Below are 19,442 nucleotides of genomic sequence, written 5' to 3'. Positions count from 1 at the left end.
AAAAAGTAATATGTTTATATGGGCAAATGCGGTAAACCTTTCTTTAAAAAATAAAACTCATTGTACTGTAGAGCACGAATAGAATTTCAAAAGACAGTGCAATATGCATGGCTACTCAACTATGGCAACCTGACACTGCATCTTACTGTCGCAAATGCTCTTCCTCGCTGTGAATGAATCTGCTTGTGAGTGAAGAGTCTCTGCGCCAGAACACACGGCGGTGAAGACTTCTCAGTTTGATTGACAGCCTGAAAGGTGCGTTATTACAGCAATGACTCTCCCTTTCGTGAAAGAGGGCGGTAAAATGGGTTCCTAGCCAAGGACGAATAAAAACATAGCTGAAGATGTTACCTGCGTTGTTTCCGTGATTGAAACGAGTCGTTAATCCAAAACAGCGGTAAGCAGAGCGAAAGCTTTTGTTTTAGTCCGAGGCGATGGTGTCAGGGCAAATACCGGTGACCTGGTATCCAGTTTGTGTTTCAGGTAAGTTCCCACCGATAGTTAAATGCCGTCTGTATGAATTAGTTCTCTTCTCAAATACAATATTTATAATGTCCTATTTATACTGAGTCGACATATCTTTAGACTTATAACAAGGAAATTCGTTTTCAAGCCTTGCATTATTACCTTTGATTTGCGTTGTGATAGTTCAATGTGATCAATTATCGTTAAAGAGTTGGCTCTGAATGTAAGAAGAGCGTTTTCAATTTGTCCCACTGTCGTATTTTCCATATGACGCTATGTGATACTATACGCAGCAACGATTCATAAACTACCTTTAGTAGTATCGGATTCTCTATCGACTTCTACTATATCTTTACAACAGAGATTTTATGCAAGAATATTGGTCAATTGTAATTACAAGCATACCAGATGGTCAAATACTTGACTCTTGCAAGACTTATTTACTAGTAGTTGAGTCAAAATAGGGTTAGACCCACCACAAATTGCAACAGAATTTTTTTCTTCAGAATGCATTTTAATGAGGTACCCAGAACAACATATTAAAAGTTTACTCGAATCCACCTTGGGGAAATATGTCTAATTTGCATAAATCAAATATGGCTGCCAGCCGTCCTACAAAATAACATAATTTGCTATATATCACATGTTAAACAAGCTATTTCAGTGATTGCAAAGTCTGACACTAGTAATTTGGCCCAGGGAATTATTTTGGAGTTATAATGTTCCTTATAGGTACTTCATTAATTTGCATAATTCCAATATGGCGGCCAACATTCCTACAAAAGACATTTTCGGTCATATACCACGTATTAAACAAACTATTTCAGTGATTTTAAAGTTAAAAGTATATTTCTTCGCCATGGACAAACGATTTTTGAGATGCTATGATTTGCATAGGTAATTTGTTAATTTGCGTAAATCCAATATGGTGGCCAACATTCCTACAAAGGACATTGTCGGTCATATACCACGCATTAAACAAGCTATTTCTTTGATTTTAAAGTTTTAATATTTTTCTTGGGTATGAAGAAACACTTTTAGTGGCTCAAATTTTACAAAGGCCTTTGATAATTTGCATAAATTAAATATGGCTGCCAAATTAATGCCCATGGCTTAATAGCTTCTAATATAAATAACGGTTTTGGTATAGTTTTTAGCACTAGGAAACTATCAAGAAGACACTGTTTAGTCCTTGGACATTCATTTTTAAAATATTTTGATTTTTCTGTATATGACGACTGTTAATGAATGTTAGTCTTCTGAATGATATATTCTCTTTCTAAATATAACATTGAATTCATCTGTGTGCGGCATTTTCGTAAGGATGTTTAACACTCTACAGTGTCAAAGCATGTAATCTGTAATGTTTACTGTTAAAAAAAGACGTGTTCAAAATCTTTAGCTTTTAATTAGACTGAACCCCCTTCTTGTGGATGGGTGCATCTTTATAAGATCCCTTAGATGATAGGCAAGAAGTCATCACACATAACAGCAAAATACAATAAACACAACAAAGCTAAAAAAACAGAAAAAATGATATGACCGAAATAAAAAAATGTCGTAACACACAAATTGAAACTTAGCACTATTGTAAACAATGTCAGATTCATAAAAACTTTATGGACACACAAACTCAAAATAATCTGAAAACTGTATGCTTTAGCAAAGACTTACAATTAGTCTAAACAAAGGATCCAACACTATTACACAATACAAAGAAGTACATCTTCAGTCATTTTTCCAAGTGTCATTTTTTCAGATGTACATGTTTGTATCGTGTAACAGTTGGATTCTGTTAGGCTAATGAGTTGTTTGAATTAATTTTAACAATTTTTGTGAGTTTGTGTGTTGATCAAGTTTTTAAAAGTCTGATATTGTTTGCATCAGTGCTAAGTTTTAATTTGTCTGTATTGTGGTATGTGTTATTTTTGGTCACATTATTTTATTTTTTGCGTTATCTTTGTTGTGTTTACTGTATTTTTGCTCTTATATGTGATGAATTCTTGCCTATCGTCTAGGGGGATGTACCAAAGATGCACTCGTCCATAAGGAAGGGGTTCAGTCTAAATTAGAAACTAAAGATTTTGTCCACTACTTTTTTAAAACAAAATATTAAAGATTACATTTACATGTTTTAACACTGTAGAGTATAAAGCACCTATAAAATCACAAATAATGCCGTACACAGATGAATCCAATGTTATATTCAGAAATAGATTATTATTAGATGACTAACAATCATTAACGGTTGTCATATTTAGAAAAATCACAAATAATTGAAATTGCATGACTTTCTTACATCTCAATAGTAAACGCACATCAACATATACGTATTTTAATCCGTTCGGAAGTCATATATGTAAGTCTACCAAACTTGTTTTAACATTCTTTCAAAATACAAATATTTATGGGCTATTTTAACGAATTCAGGTATCACAGGCACCTATTAAAATAAACTTTTATTCTTAAATGGATCGTTATTGTAAGTAACTTTACAGTATATTTCCATATTTTTAAAAATAAATTTTCAAGGACTTAAGGTGGAGCTGCACGTTGCCAACACAGTTTTTTCGAAGGAATATTTCTCATCTAAGATGACAAGGAAACCCGTACAAACTATTTTGTGAAATGTAATATTTCACTTGAAACAAGAGTATATCCTCATTCTAAAATGGCATGGGCTGAACGACTGACACTCAAAAAAGTGCTTAAAATCATGGTTAGCAAAATAAAAATGCCTCTAATTCAAAATGTAAGAATTTTATTGCAAAACAAAATAGTTGTTTTGTTATAAAGCATTTAAAAACATAATGTGAAAATTTCAGAAAATATGACCCAGCCAGAACAGAGTTATATTCTTTGGAAATCTTGAAATTCGGATAAAAGGGAAGCAGGAATTCGGGTGATTTGCATACATTTGCATACATTAACCCTTCTATATCATGCAACTTACGACTGCTTGCCAAGCTAAAAGGTGAACCTAACCAATTTTTAATCTTGGGTTAACAAATTAATAAAAATTGGAAGAATATTTGCAAAAATATATTTTGAGCAAAATACAGTGCGTTAGGTGCAGTGCCCTGTTGACAGTTTTTTCTTGATATTCCTATTCCTAAAAACTCTACCATAACCTTATTTATATTAGAAGCTATTTGGGCATTAATTTGGCAGCCATTTTTAATTTCTGAAAATCATCAAAGTGTCTTTTAAAAACATTGAACCACAAAAGGTGTTTCTTCATGCTCAAGAAAAATAATTAAACTTCAAAATGGCTGAAATAGATTGTTCAATACATTTTATGACAGAAAATTTCTTTTGTATTGGATTTATGCAAATTAACGAAGTGCCAACGCAAATCATTGCACCTCAAAAATCATTTGTCCACGCCAAAGAAATATACTTTTAACTTTGAAATCACAGAAATAGCTTGTTTAACCCTTTGACTGCTGTAATTTTTTACACCAAAATTTCAATGCAATATTTTACCAGTTTCTGTGAACATTTCTGTACGTTTTTTCATAATTTTTGACTAAATGGATATCATTTTTCAGCAGCTACAGATTTTAATCAAAATTTTGGCAAAAAGCAGAAAAAATGACTGTGGTACATTTTATAAAGTTGACAAAAATAGACTCTGGCGCCCAAAGGGTTAATACATGGTATATGACAGAAAATGTCTTTTGTAGGTATGTTGGCAACCCTATTGGATTTATGCAAATTAACGAAGTACCTATGCAAATCATTGCATCTCAAAAATTGTTTGTCCATGCCAAAGATGTACACTTTTAACTTTGAAATCACAGAAATGGCTTGTTTACCCTTTGACTGCTGTAATTTTTTACACCAACATTTTAATGCAGTATTTTACCAATTTCTGTGAACTTTTCTGTACGGTTTTTTCATAAGTTTGGACCAAATGGATATCATTTTTCAGCAGCTACATATTTTTATCAAAATTTTGGCAAAAAGAGAAAAAATGACTGTGGTACATTTTATAAAGTTGACAAAAATAGACTTTGGCGCCAAAAGGGTTAATACGTGGTATATGACAGAAAATGTCTTTTGTAGGTATGTTGGCCACCATATTTGAATTATGCAAATTAACAAATTACCTATGCAAATCATAGCATCTCGAAAATTGTTTGTCCATGCCTAAGAAATATACTTTTAACTTTAAAATCACTGAAATAGCTTTTTTAATACGTGGTATATGACCGAAAATGTCTTTTGTAGGAATGTTGGCCGCCATATTGGAATTATGCAAATTAATGAGGTGCCTATATGAAACATTATACCTCCAAAATGATTCCCTGAGCCAAATAACTAGTGTCAGACTTTGAAATCACTGAAATAGCGTGTTTAATATGTGATATATAGCCAATTATGTTATTTTGTCTGATGGTTGGCCGCCATATTTGATTTATGCAAATTAGACATATTTCCCCAAGGTGGATTCGAGTAAACTTTTAATATGTTGTTCTGGGTACCTCATTAAAATGCATTCTGAAGAAAAAAATTCTGTTGCAATTTGTGGTGGGTTAGGTGCCAAAATCTCGTAGATTGACTGGACTATAGTAGATGATGTTAGAATAGTGCTCGGCAATGTGAATGTTGAAAGCGTTAACTGCAGACAGCGCCCTCTGTGCTCATGTAGGTCGTTGATCGGCTGATAAGTTTTTTTTGTTCTCCGACGACTATCTGTAGTTTAAGGCACACATCTTCCTTCATCATTACAATCGTTGTTTATCTTAATTTTAGAGAAGTATTAAAGGAAACATTTATTTGCAACTATTTTGTGAACATAGTAAACCTTGCAAATAGTTCTTTAAATTTATCATTTATTCGAAAGCTATATCTTCTCTAGGCTGAGTTGTCCAGGCATATTATTTCTGATGTCTACGTTTTCATTGACTTTGTTATTATACTTCAGCTACGTCCGTAAGGCCAAAGTAATTAAATTCTTTGTTTTGCGTCCACTCTAAATGGGAAAAGGTACGCGTCTAAGCGGCTGAAAAACACACACAAGAAAATTAACACAATGTAATTTGATTGCAGCAAATAGAAAATTGTAACAAGAACTGAGTTCATAAAATCTAAGCGGTTATGTCCTAAAATTTCCTATTCAAATACACTGTGTATGTTTTTCATGAAAACCTTAAAAACCTAAGCGGGTGGGACGCAAAACAAAGAATTTAATTACTTTGGCCTAACCTATGGAGTCCCATCGTTCAGTAAGTTTAAATGGGCGCGGAGTGCAATAACATAGACGCCGAGTCCAAAAACTTTGGGTGTTACTGAACGATATTTGACCTTTTACTTTTCAACAGTTTTTAATAAAGTAAAATGTAAAAACTGGAAAAGAAGACAAGATTGACCGTTATTTTTTTCAAAAATACAATCTAACCATCACTGAGCCACTCATCGGACGATGAATTATGTGAAATAATGCTGCTGAACGATACAATTTCTTCACGTGCGCAGCACTTCGCGCGTCAGAGGATTCGCTGAACGCGTTCCTATCACCCGATCGCGTAACGCAGTGTACGATAGGGCATCCTGAAAACGCGTTACTTGTGACGTTTCGAGTAAAATTCCACTTAAAAGGTGTATAAAAGCGAGTTATTCACAAAATACCGGAATTCATGTCCTCGTACATCGTATACGCTTTTGTATCGTCCTCGACGCTACCCGTCTCGGACAATACCTCCGCTGTACCATGCACTCGAACATAAATTTCGGTATTTAGTAAATAAATTATAGCATTTCGAGACAAATGCTGAAATGATTTTTGGTTGAAATGCCAGTCGTTGGATCACGTGTGGAAATAATGATTGTTTTGCCGTGACAGTCTTACTTTCGTGTTCAATCAGATCTTTGACCGCCAAAGTGATCACACAGAGTGTAATTGACTCTCTGTAACGTGTTTTGTAGCCAAGGAAAATATTTATACACAGTGCCTCTACATTCGACGCATTCTGCGTTAAACGATTGGCAATAAGATAATAAAAGGTCTTCTTTTCCTTTCCCTCGTAAAATCAAATTCCACCAACTCAACGTTATGGGGCATTACCATCTACTATCCAGCATTTCTATTCGTCTACTGCGGAGCAAGTGTTGAGGCACAGTGCAACGTAACCGGTAAGTTTTGTAATCCTATAGAGGTCAGGATGTTTATCTGTTATTAAAATCAGAATGACGATATGATACATGAACAGATAAATAATCAGCTTGATGTCCATAGAACACGCTACGGCGATAGAATTCAACACTCTACGATCCAAACATTGATGAACTGATATTTTGTGGTCTACTGATTCTTTTGAAACCTTCAGAGAAAAGTAAAACTTTCACTTTCTTTTTGTTCGTAAAAAATCAGAAATTCGTCATTCCATTGACAGAACACAGAGAACTGCAGACACTCTTGTATATATCTGAGCAAATTTAAACAGTAACTGCAAGTTTGTTTAGTCGCCATATATTCACAGACACCATATGTGCTCCCAGGTACATGGTTCCAAGGACCAGGCCTGAAATGTTGGTTTCTCGTATCATTGGGGGTAGGAAGGCTTTAGGGGTATTGATTCTATCGTCAGCGGCCGAAGTCATTTTGCTGAGACCATATAAAAAGTCTAACGAGCGGAGAAGAACTAGAATTAGGTTGTCTGTGAGGGCTTGCCGAAGGGGAGGCAAAATTGCGTTGTGGGGAGGGCACAGGGAGGAAGGACTAGTCAGTGGAGTTTTCCTAGTGATGAGAGGGATAAAGTGGTGGGTGCGTGCGGGCGGATATTTTTGTCCAGATCGTACTGTGGGGAGTTGCGAACAGCTGATGTAAAAGAGGCAGGGACTAAACGCCTGCCAAGATTCTCTATCAAAAGAAGAATAAACAAAAGCAGCCCCAAGTCTTCGCCATTTTCTTGGTGACAACAAAACAAGTTTTGTATATGTTTACGGTTATATATTAGATTTGTGTCACGGTAAACATGGGGTCACAAACTTCCCAAAGTTAAACAGACAATGGTTGAATACAGCTAAATCGCTGTAACTGGTTTTAAATGATTACCCATTGAATCGTAAGATATTCCTTTTGTCCCGATGAACAACGCAATCGTCACGTGAAACTCAAGGAAGTAACGATTGAATAACCTCACAAGACGGCATATCCAGGTACAGTCCCCTTAAGTCCCCAATCAGACCGTTTATAAAATAACTCTAAGTTTGAAATGGAGCCCGAAGCAAAACTCCAGGGTCAGGGTATTGTTTAGCTTCACAGAATCATGGATCAGTTGACGTTTTGTGTTAACAGTTTGGAACACTGAGCACGTGCTTGTCATTTTGGTTACCTTCCTTGGCGAATGTATCTCCCTCAAGGTGTCAGGAGATATGGTGCCATTTTTAGCCATGTACTGTTAAAGTTTATGAGCTGATGGGGCGACACACAGACAAACAGGGAAAGGTGTAGAATTCTTGAATGCGCAGTGACTTTTCATTCTGTGATGTAAATGAAACACGATTGGAACTAACGTGGGATAATTCGATTTTCATATTTTTGAAAATTCTCAAAAGTGTTTGGTGCGGTAGGGTAGCTGAATGTTGCAATATTGCAAATTACTCATAAAAACAAGTGTGTAATGCGAAAACAAAAGCAGCTGAGATTACATTTGCAGATTAAATCGAGATCCCTTTATTCACTTCATCATCCAATTATCCCAAACCAGTTCCAATCGTGTTATGAGAATCTTGACAGGATATGATCACATTCTATACAATAAACATTGCAAGAGGCCACAACAGTAGTGGGTATCGAAAAATGGAAAGTTTCGAGTTGAAATCCGAAAGTTTGACGTTGAGTAATATATCTTGTGCAAATTTGTACCTTTATTCTTTCTATTGCAATGTGAAATTAAGGCCAACATGTCGTTTTGGGAGAGCCAGCCAGTGACATACTGGAATCGCATGTAGTTTGTCCAAATGATACTCGAGCTACGTCATGTCGGTGCAACAGCGACATCGGTTACTGCAATGGTGCTTGGTTCTCCGGGGAAAATGAATGCACTGCCGTTAGTTCACGTCTGGGTCATGTGGTAAGTACAGATAGAAGTACGTTACTTCAACTTTCTAGAATTTATTGACTTGAAAATGACGATGGAAATGCTTAAGTCTATAAGCAAATATCTGATATACCACGGTAGACAAGATTATTACAATTTCTGCTTCCCTCGCGCACCCGTTCGTATTACTCAAGTTTTATTTTATACAATAATTGACTGCAACACATGTTGACTTTCCCGCTTTTTCTCCGATAGCAGGCTGAAATAACGTGTACATCGTTTAGCTGCGAAGATGAGTGGAGAGTTGAATTCGACGATGTGCACGCTTTAGGCGAAACAAGTCCAAGTGTCACGTGCCCAGATTATTCGAGACTGGTTAGTTGCAACGTGAAAGACCAGTAAGTACTAGAAAATATCGCAAAACTTGTGCTTCAGACGTGGCCTCGACTTTTTATATCAACATTGCTTAAATTTGTTTTGTTTAGTTTCATCTACAATACAAAGGGCTTTCAGGCATAAAAATGTCTTGGGGTCTTATCTTGTCGTTCATACGACTAAAACACAACCGTACATGGAAGGTCCATAGTCAGAAAAAAGGTTTAACGAAGTTTTCACCGAACCACGCTAGTTCTCTTTAATTCAGTGTCTTTGAACTTCAGTCAAAGATGACCTGAAGCACATGAGTCAATTTCTCGGTAAATCTTGAAGCAGAGTATGTCTTTGTGTGTTGTTTTCTTTTGCGATGGAAAACAGTCTAATTTGAAAGCTGTTGTTATTGCGCTACACTGGATAAATTTACAAGACCTTTATTACTAGTGATGTCAAACTAAAGGCTGGCCAAAGGTTTTAGTGACAGACCGTTAAAATAGAATCGAATCTGGAAAACTGGGAGTTAGTGTGCTATTCGACATTAAGCTGCAAAAAGGGAATTCAAGAATGCAGAGAATTGAAGAAGTCAAAAGGAAGATCTGACCAATGATCTGGAACCTAGAGTTTACACCAAATATTTCAGCATAGTTTTAAAAGGTCAAAAATGTGATGCGTTGAGTAATTCATCTTTCATCAATGTATAGAAAACCACCTACTTGATACAGACATCCGGGTACGGCATTGTAACTTCTCCTTCGACGACTTCTTGGCCGAGCGATTCTCAATAAAAGCGGCAATCTTTTGGTTGAGGCCTAGATTGAAATCTTTTGATAAAGCGAAAGGTTTACAGGGCCAGGATGCGAAGAATGTAATTGTTAATGAGGATTTTTACGTTGTTAAAGATAGAGCTGAAACAACAGGTGTCTCTGTCTTAGAAGCAGGAAAAGTAATTTTTTTAAAAAACTTGCTGTGACGGTGATTTTAGGAAAGAACGCTTGATTAGATTAATCAGTGCAGTCGTTAGTAAAGTTAGGGAGCGTTCAGTTTTTACGGCCTGGGGGGGGGGGGGGGCGGCAAAATCTTGTCGCCGGTGTTCAAAAAAATATAGACCCCCCTGCATTTTTTGTGAAAAAAAGATGACCCCCCTTTGTCAGACGAAAAAAAATTGATGACCCCCCCCCCTGAAAAATAACCAAAACGCCGGTAAAGAGGGTCGATCATGGCTATTGCATAAAGTAGACTTTACTGGACAGGGCCGCTGAAGGCGCGCGGCCATTACCATTATTCAGTGCGTGATACCAGGGGTCCCTCAAAAATGTTTCTAATACAAGCCGCGGCTTCAATTGGGAATTTTACGGTAAGATTGCCGTGGGGTATTACATAAAGTCAATTTATTGTAGTGGGCCGCCGCAGGCGGCCCGCCGGTAAAGAGGGTCAATCATGGCCATTGCATGAAGTAAACCTAATTGAATTGGGCCGCCAAAGGCGTCTGCCCGTTAAGAGGGTCATGGGTAATACATAAGGTATATTTATTGTAGTGGGCCGCCGAAGGCGGCCCGCCGGTAAAGAGGGTCGATCATGGCCATGGCATAAAGTGAACTTTATTGTTGGTATTATGTTTTTGAAAATGTGGTGACCCCCCCTTTCCTACCAGTGAAAAAGCGATGACCCCCCCCCTTTGCGGACTCCAAAATTATGATGACCCCCCCTGGATTTTGCCGCCCCCCCCCCCCGGCCGTAAAAACTGAACAGTACCTTATGTCCCCATGATTGCAAAAATTGTGTCCTTCCGGATCCGGAACGCAGTAGGCATCACAATGTAACCAGATTTCAAAGTGCGATCACTGCGCAATTCTGCAATTCAAGGAAGGAGTCACATTGGTTGAATATCTAGGTGTGTAGGCAAGCGTGCTCTGAAATATTTACAAATTCGAACAACTCTTTCCGTTTCTGTTTGAGAAAAGTTTAGGAAAAGTCCACGCAGCGGAGGACAGTAAGCCGCCAGGGGGCAAAAGACTGCACTGATATGGGACCACTTTGATGCCTGATAGTGCGTGCCCAATCTTTGACCCACAGACATGTTTGCAGTGTGAAGGAAACTGAGTATCAGGCCGCTCCTTGACTTCAACTCAAGCTGTTTGCGCCGCCTAGACATTTGATCAAACTTATACAGTAAACCTTGATGACTACGGCAGTACACAGCTGACGATGAACATGTATCCATGCCGAATTAAGATAACTAAGAGCCCCATATTTAACTTCTCAGATTCATGCAATTTGATTTAAAATCCGACTTTTCTTCCTGTGAAATCACAGTTTGTGTAACACGTATGTCGACCACTTTAACTGTGTAGATTAATACTGCTTGAAACTATTGAAAGAAGACATTATGGCGGCATGTATCTTTAATATACATGTATGTAACTCTGCACAATGTTGCAGGTGACGATCTTCTATAAAAACTTTACCAATCCTTTAGAAATAAACACTTTACAGTGCAGATCATAAATATTTCGTGAACCGTTGTTTTTGTTTTACCTGAAGTGATTTGAAGCTATTCTATGTTTTGTTTAAGGTACACACAAAACGGTACAAATCATAGAGGCCAGGGTACGATAGATGACAACAGATGTGATTACAGCTATTGTGCAAATCCTACACACGGTTGCTACGTGTTTGCACGCTGTCAAGGTAGGGATTCGGTCAGCGACTGTCAATTTTCCCCAGTCTATAGGTGAATCACTCTGATGCTACCGAAAGGGGCGAACCTTGATGCGCCTCGGAGACATATATTGGGAATCTCGAACTTTTTGAATTATTTTCTAATATACTACTTGTGGGGTTCATTTTAAAGTCTTGGTGTGAGAAAACTTTTCACCGTCTTAGCTTTTCAAAAATCGAAAATTTTATCATTCTCCGTAGAGTTAACAAAGGGATGGCGACCATTTTGAATTTCAAATATCGGTAAATATCGGGTAATTTGTTCCTCTAATACCAAAATTTGCACGGTGATCCCAGATTTTTATTCTTGATTTGGTAAAAGAATGGTGCAAATATACCTTCTGGAGAGCAAAAGTTTAAGACTTTCACTTTCGAGGCGAATTACAACCTAAGTCAAAAAACCGGTAGATTTATCTGACAATGACCACCGTGACGGTATTTTTCCATGTGTAGGCGGCATTACCAATGTCTCGCAATAATAGTTCTATGAGGTTTTGTCACAAAAACATAATTTAGTTGTTGGCAATTTTTATCTGCGAGACAGACAGACAGACAGACAGACAGATAAACACAAAGGCGACAGAAACAGACGGCGGCTAAGACACATAGACAGACATATAGCTCGGCAGAGAGACAAAGGAATTATCTAGTGCACAAAATCACAACTCATGGATGGAATACACAAGTTCTGCAGGTATTTTTGATCCCACCATGCAATCGATAATTCAAGTCTGATTGAATGTGGTATGATTACACAGGTTTCTCCGATTGTGAAAGACGGGTGGATTCCCGAGACTTCTTAGAGAAAACGCGATCTGACTTGCAAAACATTACTTGCACGGATGAGTGATAGAAATGTATATGTCACGTCGGTACAAGTATACACAATGTGTATGCTATGCGTGCCGAAGACCCCGCTGTGTTTGTCTCAGTTGAATGAACCCACCCAAAACTCAGAGACATCGATTTTACTTCAACTTGTTTACAGCATTTTACCGTAACGTGTTTATCAACGCTGCCATCGATGAGAGGTGTTCGGGGCGGTTGTCAGTGAGTTGGAGAATAGATGGTGACCCACTGTCGGCGACCGGATTTGTCCTACAGATATCACCTCCTACAGCGGATGGTAACGACACCGTCACTCTCAGAGACGAGGATTTGAGTGAAATGTTTGATCTAATCACGGGTCGTATGCGTTACACCATTGCTGACATTGCGCAAGGCGTACTGTACGATGTATATATCTTCGTTATGGACGAGTCCGGTGAATTTGTCGACAAAATCAAAGTACAGAGTGGTAAGGACGCAGACGATTTTTTTTTTCAGTTCACCATGCTTAGGTTACCTATGGCTTATCGTTCAACTCACAAAACGGTTCCTTCCATCACACTTTCAGTTGGTGACAGTGGCCGGCAAAGTAATCTAGTTCAAAGCTCATTCCACACAATTATTTCTCGTGTTTCACTTCCATGGATAGTGTGTCACCTCTTGAATTCACATATGTCCTTTTCACTGCTTACTTTCCTTTACAAAAAAAGTTCTCTGCAGATAAGTCATCAGTTCTATATCGTAAAAGTCACCCATGTTTTTGGCAGTTTTGTTCCGTCATAATTTTACAGAATACGTCTGCTGATACTAGAATACACATTGCAATTCGATAAACAGTCCAAATAATGATGCTTACTCAAGTGCTTTCAGAGAACATCAACAGTCAGAATATACAACGTATTTATTATTTATTTATTTATTTATTTATTTATTTATTTATTCATTTATTTATTTATTTATTTATTTATTTATTTATTTATTTATTTATTTATTTATTTATTTATTTATTCATTTATTATTTATATTACACCGGTTAACTCCCCCGTTCATAAGACTGATATCTCGGGGAAAAGTTAATAATCTTAATATCTAAAAAGTTAAACAAAAATCGAACAAGTATATCCTCAACACAAGGAACATTAATCAATGGAATAAAAAAATGCAAATTTAAGTTACTGGTATAGGAAGACAAGGAAGAAAGCTACAGTAAATAAATCAGACAAAATCTTAAAACTTTGCAGGCAAACTGTTAAACGTAGCCGATTGCATGATATAAAAAGAACAACTAGCTTAGATGATTTCTTTGGCGGCAAAGTAAAATTATTGTCAGTATTTCTTGAGGCGTGATTTGTAGCCTTCAAAGGTGTCTCCTAATTAAATCGGAACAATATCCCCTTGTCGTGATTTCAAATACTTAACACCATAGCAAACACGACCTCGAAACCATGATTCAATAGTGTGCCAATTTAGATAAGATAACAATTGTCGTCCTGATTCCGTTGCTGTACTGCAATGTATGGTATGGCACTAAATTGAAACTAAGGTGCAGTATATCAGGCAACTCGGTGTACTGTAATATCTCACGGCATAATAAAGTGGATATTTTGAGCAAACACTACATCGACTACAAATAAGGTTTGAACTTTAAATTATCGAAATTGATCTGTACACCAACGTATTTCCGCACGTCAGCCTGCATTTCTTCACGTTGTCTGCAGTGGAAAGAAATCGTTTCCCAGAATTTTGGTATTCAATTATTGTCTGCAAGATTGTTAATATGACTTTATGTGTAGACAAATACGTTAGGGGAGGGGTGATTATGCACATATTTATCTAGCACTATTCAATGACCACTAGCGATCAATAATTTCATGTTTGTTGTATATATGTCTTACTATACAACAGATGATGTGTGCCTGAAGTTATCGGAGCCATGTCAAAATGGTGGTGTATGCTGCGACGATGGGGTGGACTACCATTGCACATGTAGTGAAGATTATACTGGCAAGGATTGTGAATCTGCTGTCGATGTCTGTTTTCCCAATCCTTGTGAGAACGGTGGGTTCTGTATCAGACTAAACCCGGGGTTCGTGTGCAGCTGTCCCGTTGGCACTGGTGGCGTGACCTGCCGAGAACGTAAGATATGACACAAGTTATTACTTGCTCAAATAAATTAAAATTGCCTTTCACCGATTGATGTTTTGACCGTTATTTCAGATGATAAGCTATGAAAATGAATGCAATAACACTGACTCTGTTTTCTTTTATTGCAACGGAATTACAGGCCATTTCAAATAATACTGGTTTCAATATTTTTTCGAGGTTTTGACAACCATCCCACTTGGTTTTTCTCACTTCAACAATCCAATACTGACAATGTTTGTTCTGTAGCATGCTCTTACGGTCTCCTGCTTTGCAATGTCAGTTGTGGCTATTTTTCGAACAATTTCTTTTGGGGGACTACGTCATTCATCTTCTTGCGTTTCTCAGTGGGACTATGTTAAACTCACACCATTACTGTAAGAAGTGAAAGCAAAATATTTAAATGGTATTTTAATTCTACATTCAGGTGCAGAGACTTATTTCATTTTCAACTCATCATTACCCGTTAACCATTTAGTGATAAAACATCGACCATTCATAATCACGCATGTGCCATACCGTAAATCCATATTTTTTTCTCTCACTTTCTGGGGTTTTTTTTTAATTTTCTTTCTTCCTTTCCTCTCATTTAACAGCTGTCGTGGTCGCAATTGACGTTACAACGCTTCATGGCAATGCAAGATGTAATTCGGCTTCAATAAGCTGGCAGAGTGTTAGCATCGGTAAAACTCCCGATAGGTATGAAATCCGAGGATACGAGTTACTAGCAGGAAGTGGTACCACGTACACATTCTGCGAGAGCGTACATCCGTCAACATCGTGCCTTGCGTCGGGTTTATCCAGGACTTCAACGTACATCTACTGGGTTGTGAGCATCGCTGGGTCGGAGGAAGCTGCTACCAGTGAAAGGACTTTCAGAACCACGGGTTGGTCAATACTTATCATTAGGGACTGGACACAAATTACAGAGGGGTGGGCCGGTGTTTTTTTGGGATGGGTCGCCATTTTTCGCCTTTCGTATATGCTGACACTTAAATGACTATAATCGTACGGACAAACTGCACGGCTGGGCTCGCTGGGTATAAATGGCGACTAACAGCAAGAGTCTGTCTACTAAGATATCAACATTTTGTTGAAAACTGATGTGTCAGCGCTTCTTATGCATACTAATAACAGTTTGCATGGCGACCAATACTAATAATGAATTGAATGTAAAGATTTGGTAGATCACTTTATGAGGAGGCCTTTAGTTGAAAAAGAAAATCCTTAGGTGGGCTAGTTCGAGGATATTCTCTTGGCAAGATCATCAACTATATGATACACAATTCGGCACCTTCATTTCGCTTAAATACAGGCAAAGATATCCGCCCATAATTTCATTTTCACTTCGTGTCGTCAGGTATTTTTGTACAATTGCTCTTCTTTCAGGTTAACAAGAAATGTAATTAGGTTATGGTGACAGACGTACATCGCTTCATTTTGTATTGTCTATTCCCCGTTTATGCAGTAAACGCTGTCTACATTTCTTTGTGTGTGAGGTCACTCCTACCTGATTTATTGGATGACTTGCTGTAATGTAAGGTTGCTACCTCTACAGTACAGCAGTTAATTTGATGAAGATATATTACCTGTTCGCTTCTCAACAGAACAGGTGGTATTATGCCGCAAGGTAACATGTAACGCCCAGATTTACTGATTTACGATTGAACGGCTCGGTGGCCTCAAAAACACTGAAAAGGTCTGGGTTTTTTTTTGTACAAACACGAAGTAATATCATGGTATGCACATTCTTCGTTTGTCACGATGCGGCCGCTGAAGTATTGTTTACTTCCTTGAAGACATTCCTCGGAGTCCGAATGAAAGAATAGTGAGGGAAATTTTCGTAGAAAGCGTGAAAATAAAAATAATAGCGGTAATTTATTGTCAATTCATAGAGGCGACAATTGAATGTACTCGGACACATTGTCAGGCTTTATAATAGCTCCCTTTGCACAGCTCTGAGAAAATGCCTGGGGTAACAATAAGTTGTTGCATCGTCTTTTAACTTAGGCCACTTTAGAGGTAAACACTGTGTAACATGGACTTTTTAATGTAGACGGATTTTAGGGACGGACCATTAGATCTTGGGAGGGGGTGGTCAAAAACAGAAAAAAAAATTTCAGAGCAGAAAGTTAGGAAAAAATACTTCAAACTAGTTTGCAAAATAAAAAAATAAATAAGAAGACAAATGCAAAAAAAAAAATCTGCAAAAGTCTTTAAAATCTTGAAATTTTTTTAGATTTTACCAACAGAAGCAACTTTCTGTATTTTTTAGTACATCCTCCAGGCACATTTTAATTTCAATTTATACATTTAGAGTGACTGTATCCCTTATACTGGAAGTTGTGATTATTTTATCTTTTCAGGACTTTTGTATTCTGATCACTTTAAAATTTATAAAATTATAGAGCCTGTTTTCTACTTGTTTCCTGCGTACAAACCAAGCAGGTACACTAGGTAAAACATTGAAACTATGGTATGGTTGTCAAGACAGAAAGTTGTATTTGCCTTTTAAGATCAAGGTAAACAGATGCAGGCCACATCATGTTCATTTTTTTCTCAGCATGTTATTGCAATGATGAATGCAAGAATGGGTGAACAAGTAGAAAACGTCAATAATGATAAAACAACATATCAAGTCATTATGTATTATTTTGCTTTTAAAAAGGCATTTTCAAGCCTTTTTTCTCAAAAAACAGCCTCAAAAACAACAGCAACACATTTTTAACACTCAAGAATACACTACGTAGAATGCCATCTATCCAACAAATCCCAACACAAAACACACAAAAGGGTTGAACTTTGAAAGTTTCTCGATAGCAAATACTGAATAAATCTGCATGAATAATCGTTTGTGTGTAGCAAATGCTGAATGACAATTATCTGAAGAATTTTTCCACCACAAAAAAGAGCATGATTTAAACAAATCTTAAGGGACTTATGTAGCAAATTTCAAAGAAATTGGACAAGCCCTTTCAGAGAATACAGATTTTTTGACCATGAATGGCACAAATTGCCCTGAAAAGACAAATATTGAAATTTCACCACATCTATACACATCCAATCAATTTGGACATGCTGCTACAGAGAAATAGATGTTTTGATCAAAAAAGGGCAACAATTGCTCTAAAAACACAAATATGCAAAGTTCACTGTATTTTGCAGACAGCTTCTAAGCTTGTCAAAATCACCAATTGTAAATCATGAGATATGCATGATGTTTGGTGGGGTGAATGTAGGCATTTCACCATGCAGTAGAAAGGGAAGCCAGGAAACCAAAATAGTCAATTTTCAAAACTATAGGAAGCTACTGAGGAGCAAGAAGACCATGTTTCAGAGGAAGATGTGTAATCTGAAAAAAATGCTCCCCAAGTGCCACCAAATAACACCATTTTAATCTCTATTTTTCAAAAGCTCCAACGGCAGGAGGGGGGACACCCCCTCCTGACCTCCCCCCACAAAAATACTCCACAAGTGCCACCAAATAACACCATTTTAATCTCTATTTTTCAAAAGCTCCAACAGCAGGAGGGGGGCACCCCCCTCCTGACCCCCCCCCAGTGACCGCTTGTGCGGCCGCTTGTGGTGCTTTGCACCACATCTTTGCCATCTTTATCTTCAGACAGCGACGAACTAAAAAAAAATTTAAATCTGAAAATTTACTCTGAAAAAAAAAATTTGCACAGCTAATCTCAATTAGAAAAAAAAAATTTAGAAATTTACAATAGTAAAAAAAAAATTTTCACAATTGCATTGTGACCACCCCCCTCCCAAGGTCTAATGGTCCAGATTTTAGAATAATGAATGAATTGAATAGTTGAACACTTTACGATAACGCCGAACTTATTCATGTTCGAGTTCAAAATCGAGAGACATTGTAAACAGCAAGAACCCAGCAGGACTCCATGCACATATATTTCTACATCAACACTTTTACCACATAATCCCTTCTTCTCGTCTTCTAATGACTTTTCCTGAACTGTCTACGTTCACCCTGCAGATACCCCTGCCTACACCGTGTGTCCGAGTGATCCAGACCCCGTGTATGCAGACGGTGTGGACAAGGCGCCGGTGAGGTGGACCCTACCTCAAGCAGAATGTCTCAAACCTACAAGTCTACAATTCTCTGATCATGATCCCGGTGACCTGTTCGACATCGGTACAACGTCTGTCACCTACCGGTTGATTGATAATGCTGTTATCGTTGACGAATGCACATTTGACGTGCGTGTTAAAGGTAACTGATGATCTTTAATCTTCAATGGCGAATATAAATCAAGTATGATTTAGATTGTTTTGCAGATGATTTCGTGTGTTATCGGGTTTAGTGACAAACAAACGTCGTTGACAGTTTATATCTCTATCACGCCTTTGTATTTCCCAATTCTCTTACAAGCTGACAAACAATATTTGGGTGACATTTCCTTTCTAAAACATTTTAGTATTCGTTTTCGTGTACACCAGTCCTGGAATGGCACATAAAATATCGATTTATATTGCATTTTTGAGTTACGCAGAGATGCACATTTTGAATGTTGTCTCTCAATGAGTGTAGGGTACGGACTGACGATGGTTAGCGGTAGTTGTTTTCAGCGCTCTGGGGGACTTCATTGGAGCGTAATATCAGCTCGCGTGGCGACGAAAACGAGTGCCTCTGCCATTCCCGGCACGGCCCAGCAGGAGTCACCGATCTTTAACAACCTGTGCCATATACCCACTGGCATTGGTTTGTGGGACTAGAAACAGCGTTTACTCAACAATATGACAGGCTGATGAAGGACGAGAAAATCATACGCTTCGTTGAGATTATCCTTTAAGTTACCAAAATATGTGACAGAAAAGCTAGCATTAGTACAGAAATTTGCGAGA

General features: G+C 37.7%; 1 protein-coding gene across 1 annotated transcript in view; it reads left to right on the top strand.

Moving 5' to 3' along the window:
* Positions 1-289: 289 nt before the first annotated feature.
* LOC139139142 (uncharacterized) overlaps positions 290-19,442 on the top strand; it is a 44,731-nt gene continuing 25,578 nt past the window's right edge. Inside the window, exons 1-9 of the mRNA XM_070707948.1 lie at positions 290-483; positions 6,550-6,603; positions 8,371-8,546; positions 8,769-8,911; positions 11,458-11,573; positions 12,592-12,900; positions 14,337-14,567; positions 15,170-15,460; positions 18,574-18,810. Coding sequence (XP_070564049.1) covers positions 435-483; positions 6,550-6,603; positions 8,371-8,546; positions 8,769-8,911; positions 11,458-11,573; positions 12,592-12,900; positions 14,337-14,567; positions 15,170-15,460; positions 18,574-18,810 — 1,606 coding nt within the window. The 5' untranslated portion in view covers positions 290-434. The remainder of the gene's footprint in view (positions 484-6,549; positions 6,604-8,370; positions 8,547-8,768; positions 8,912-11,457; positions 11,574-12,591; positions 12,901-14,336; positions 14,568-15,169; positions 15,461-18,573; positions 18,811-19,442) is intronic.

This window comes from Ptychodera flava, chromosome 8, assembly GCF_041260155.1.
Source record: "Ptychodera flava strain L36383 chromosome 8, AS_Pfla_20210202, whole genome shotgun sequence".
NCBI classification, from domain to species: Eukaryota; Metazoa; Hemichordata; class Enteropneusta; family Ptychoderidae; genus Ptychodera; species Ptychodera flava.
Note: the sequence above shows the minus strand (reverse complement) of the source record. Positions and strands in the feature narration are given on the sequence as shown.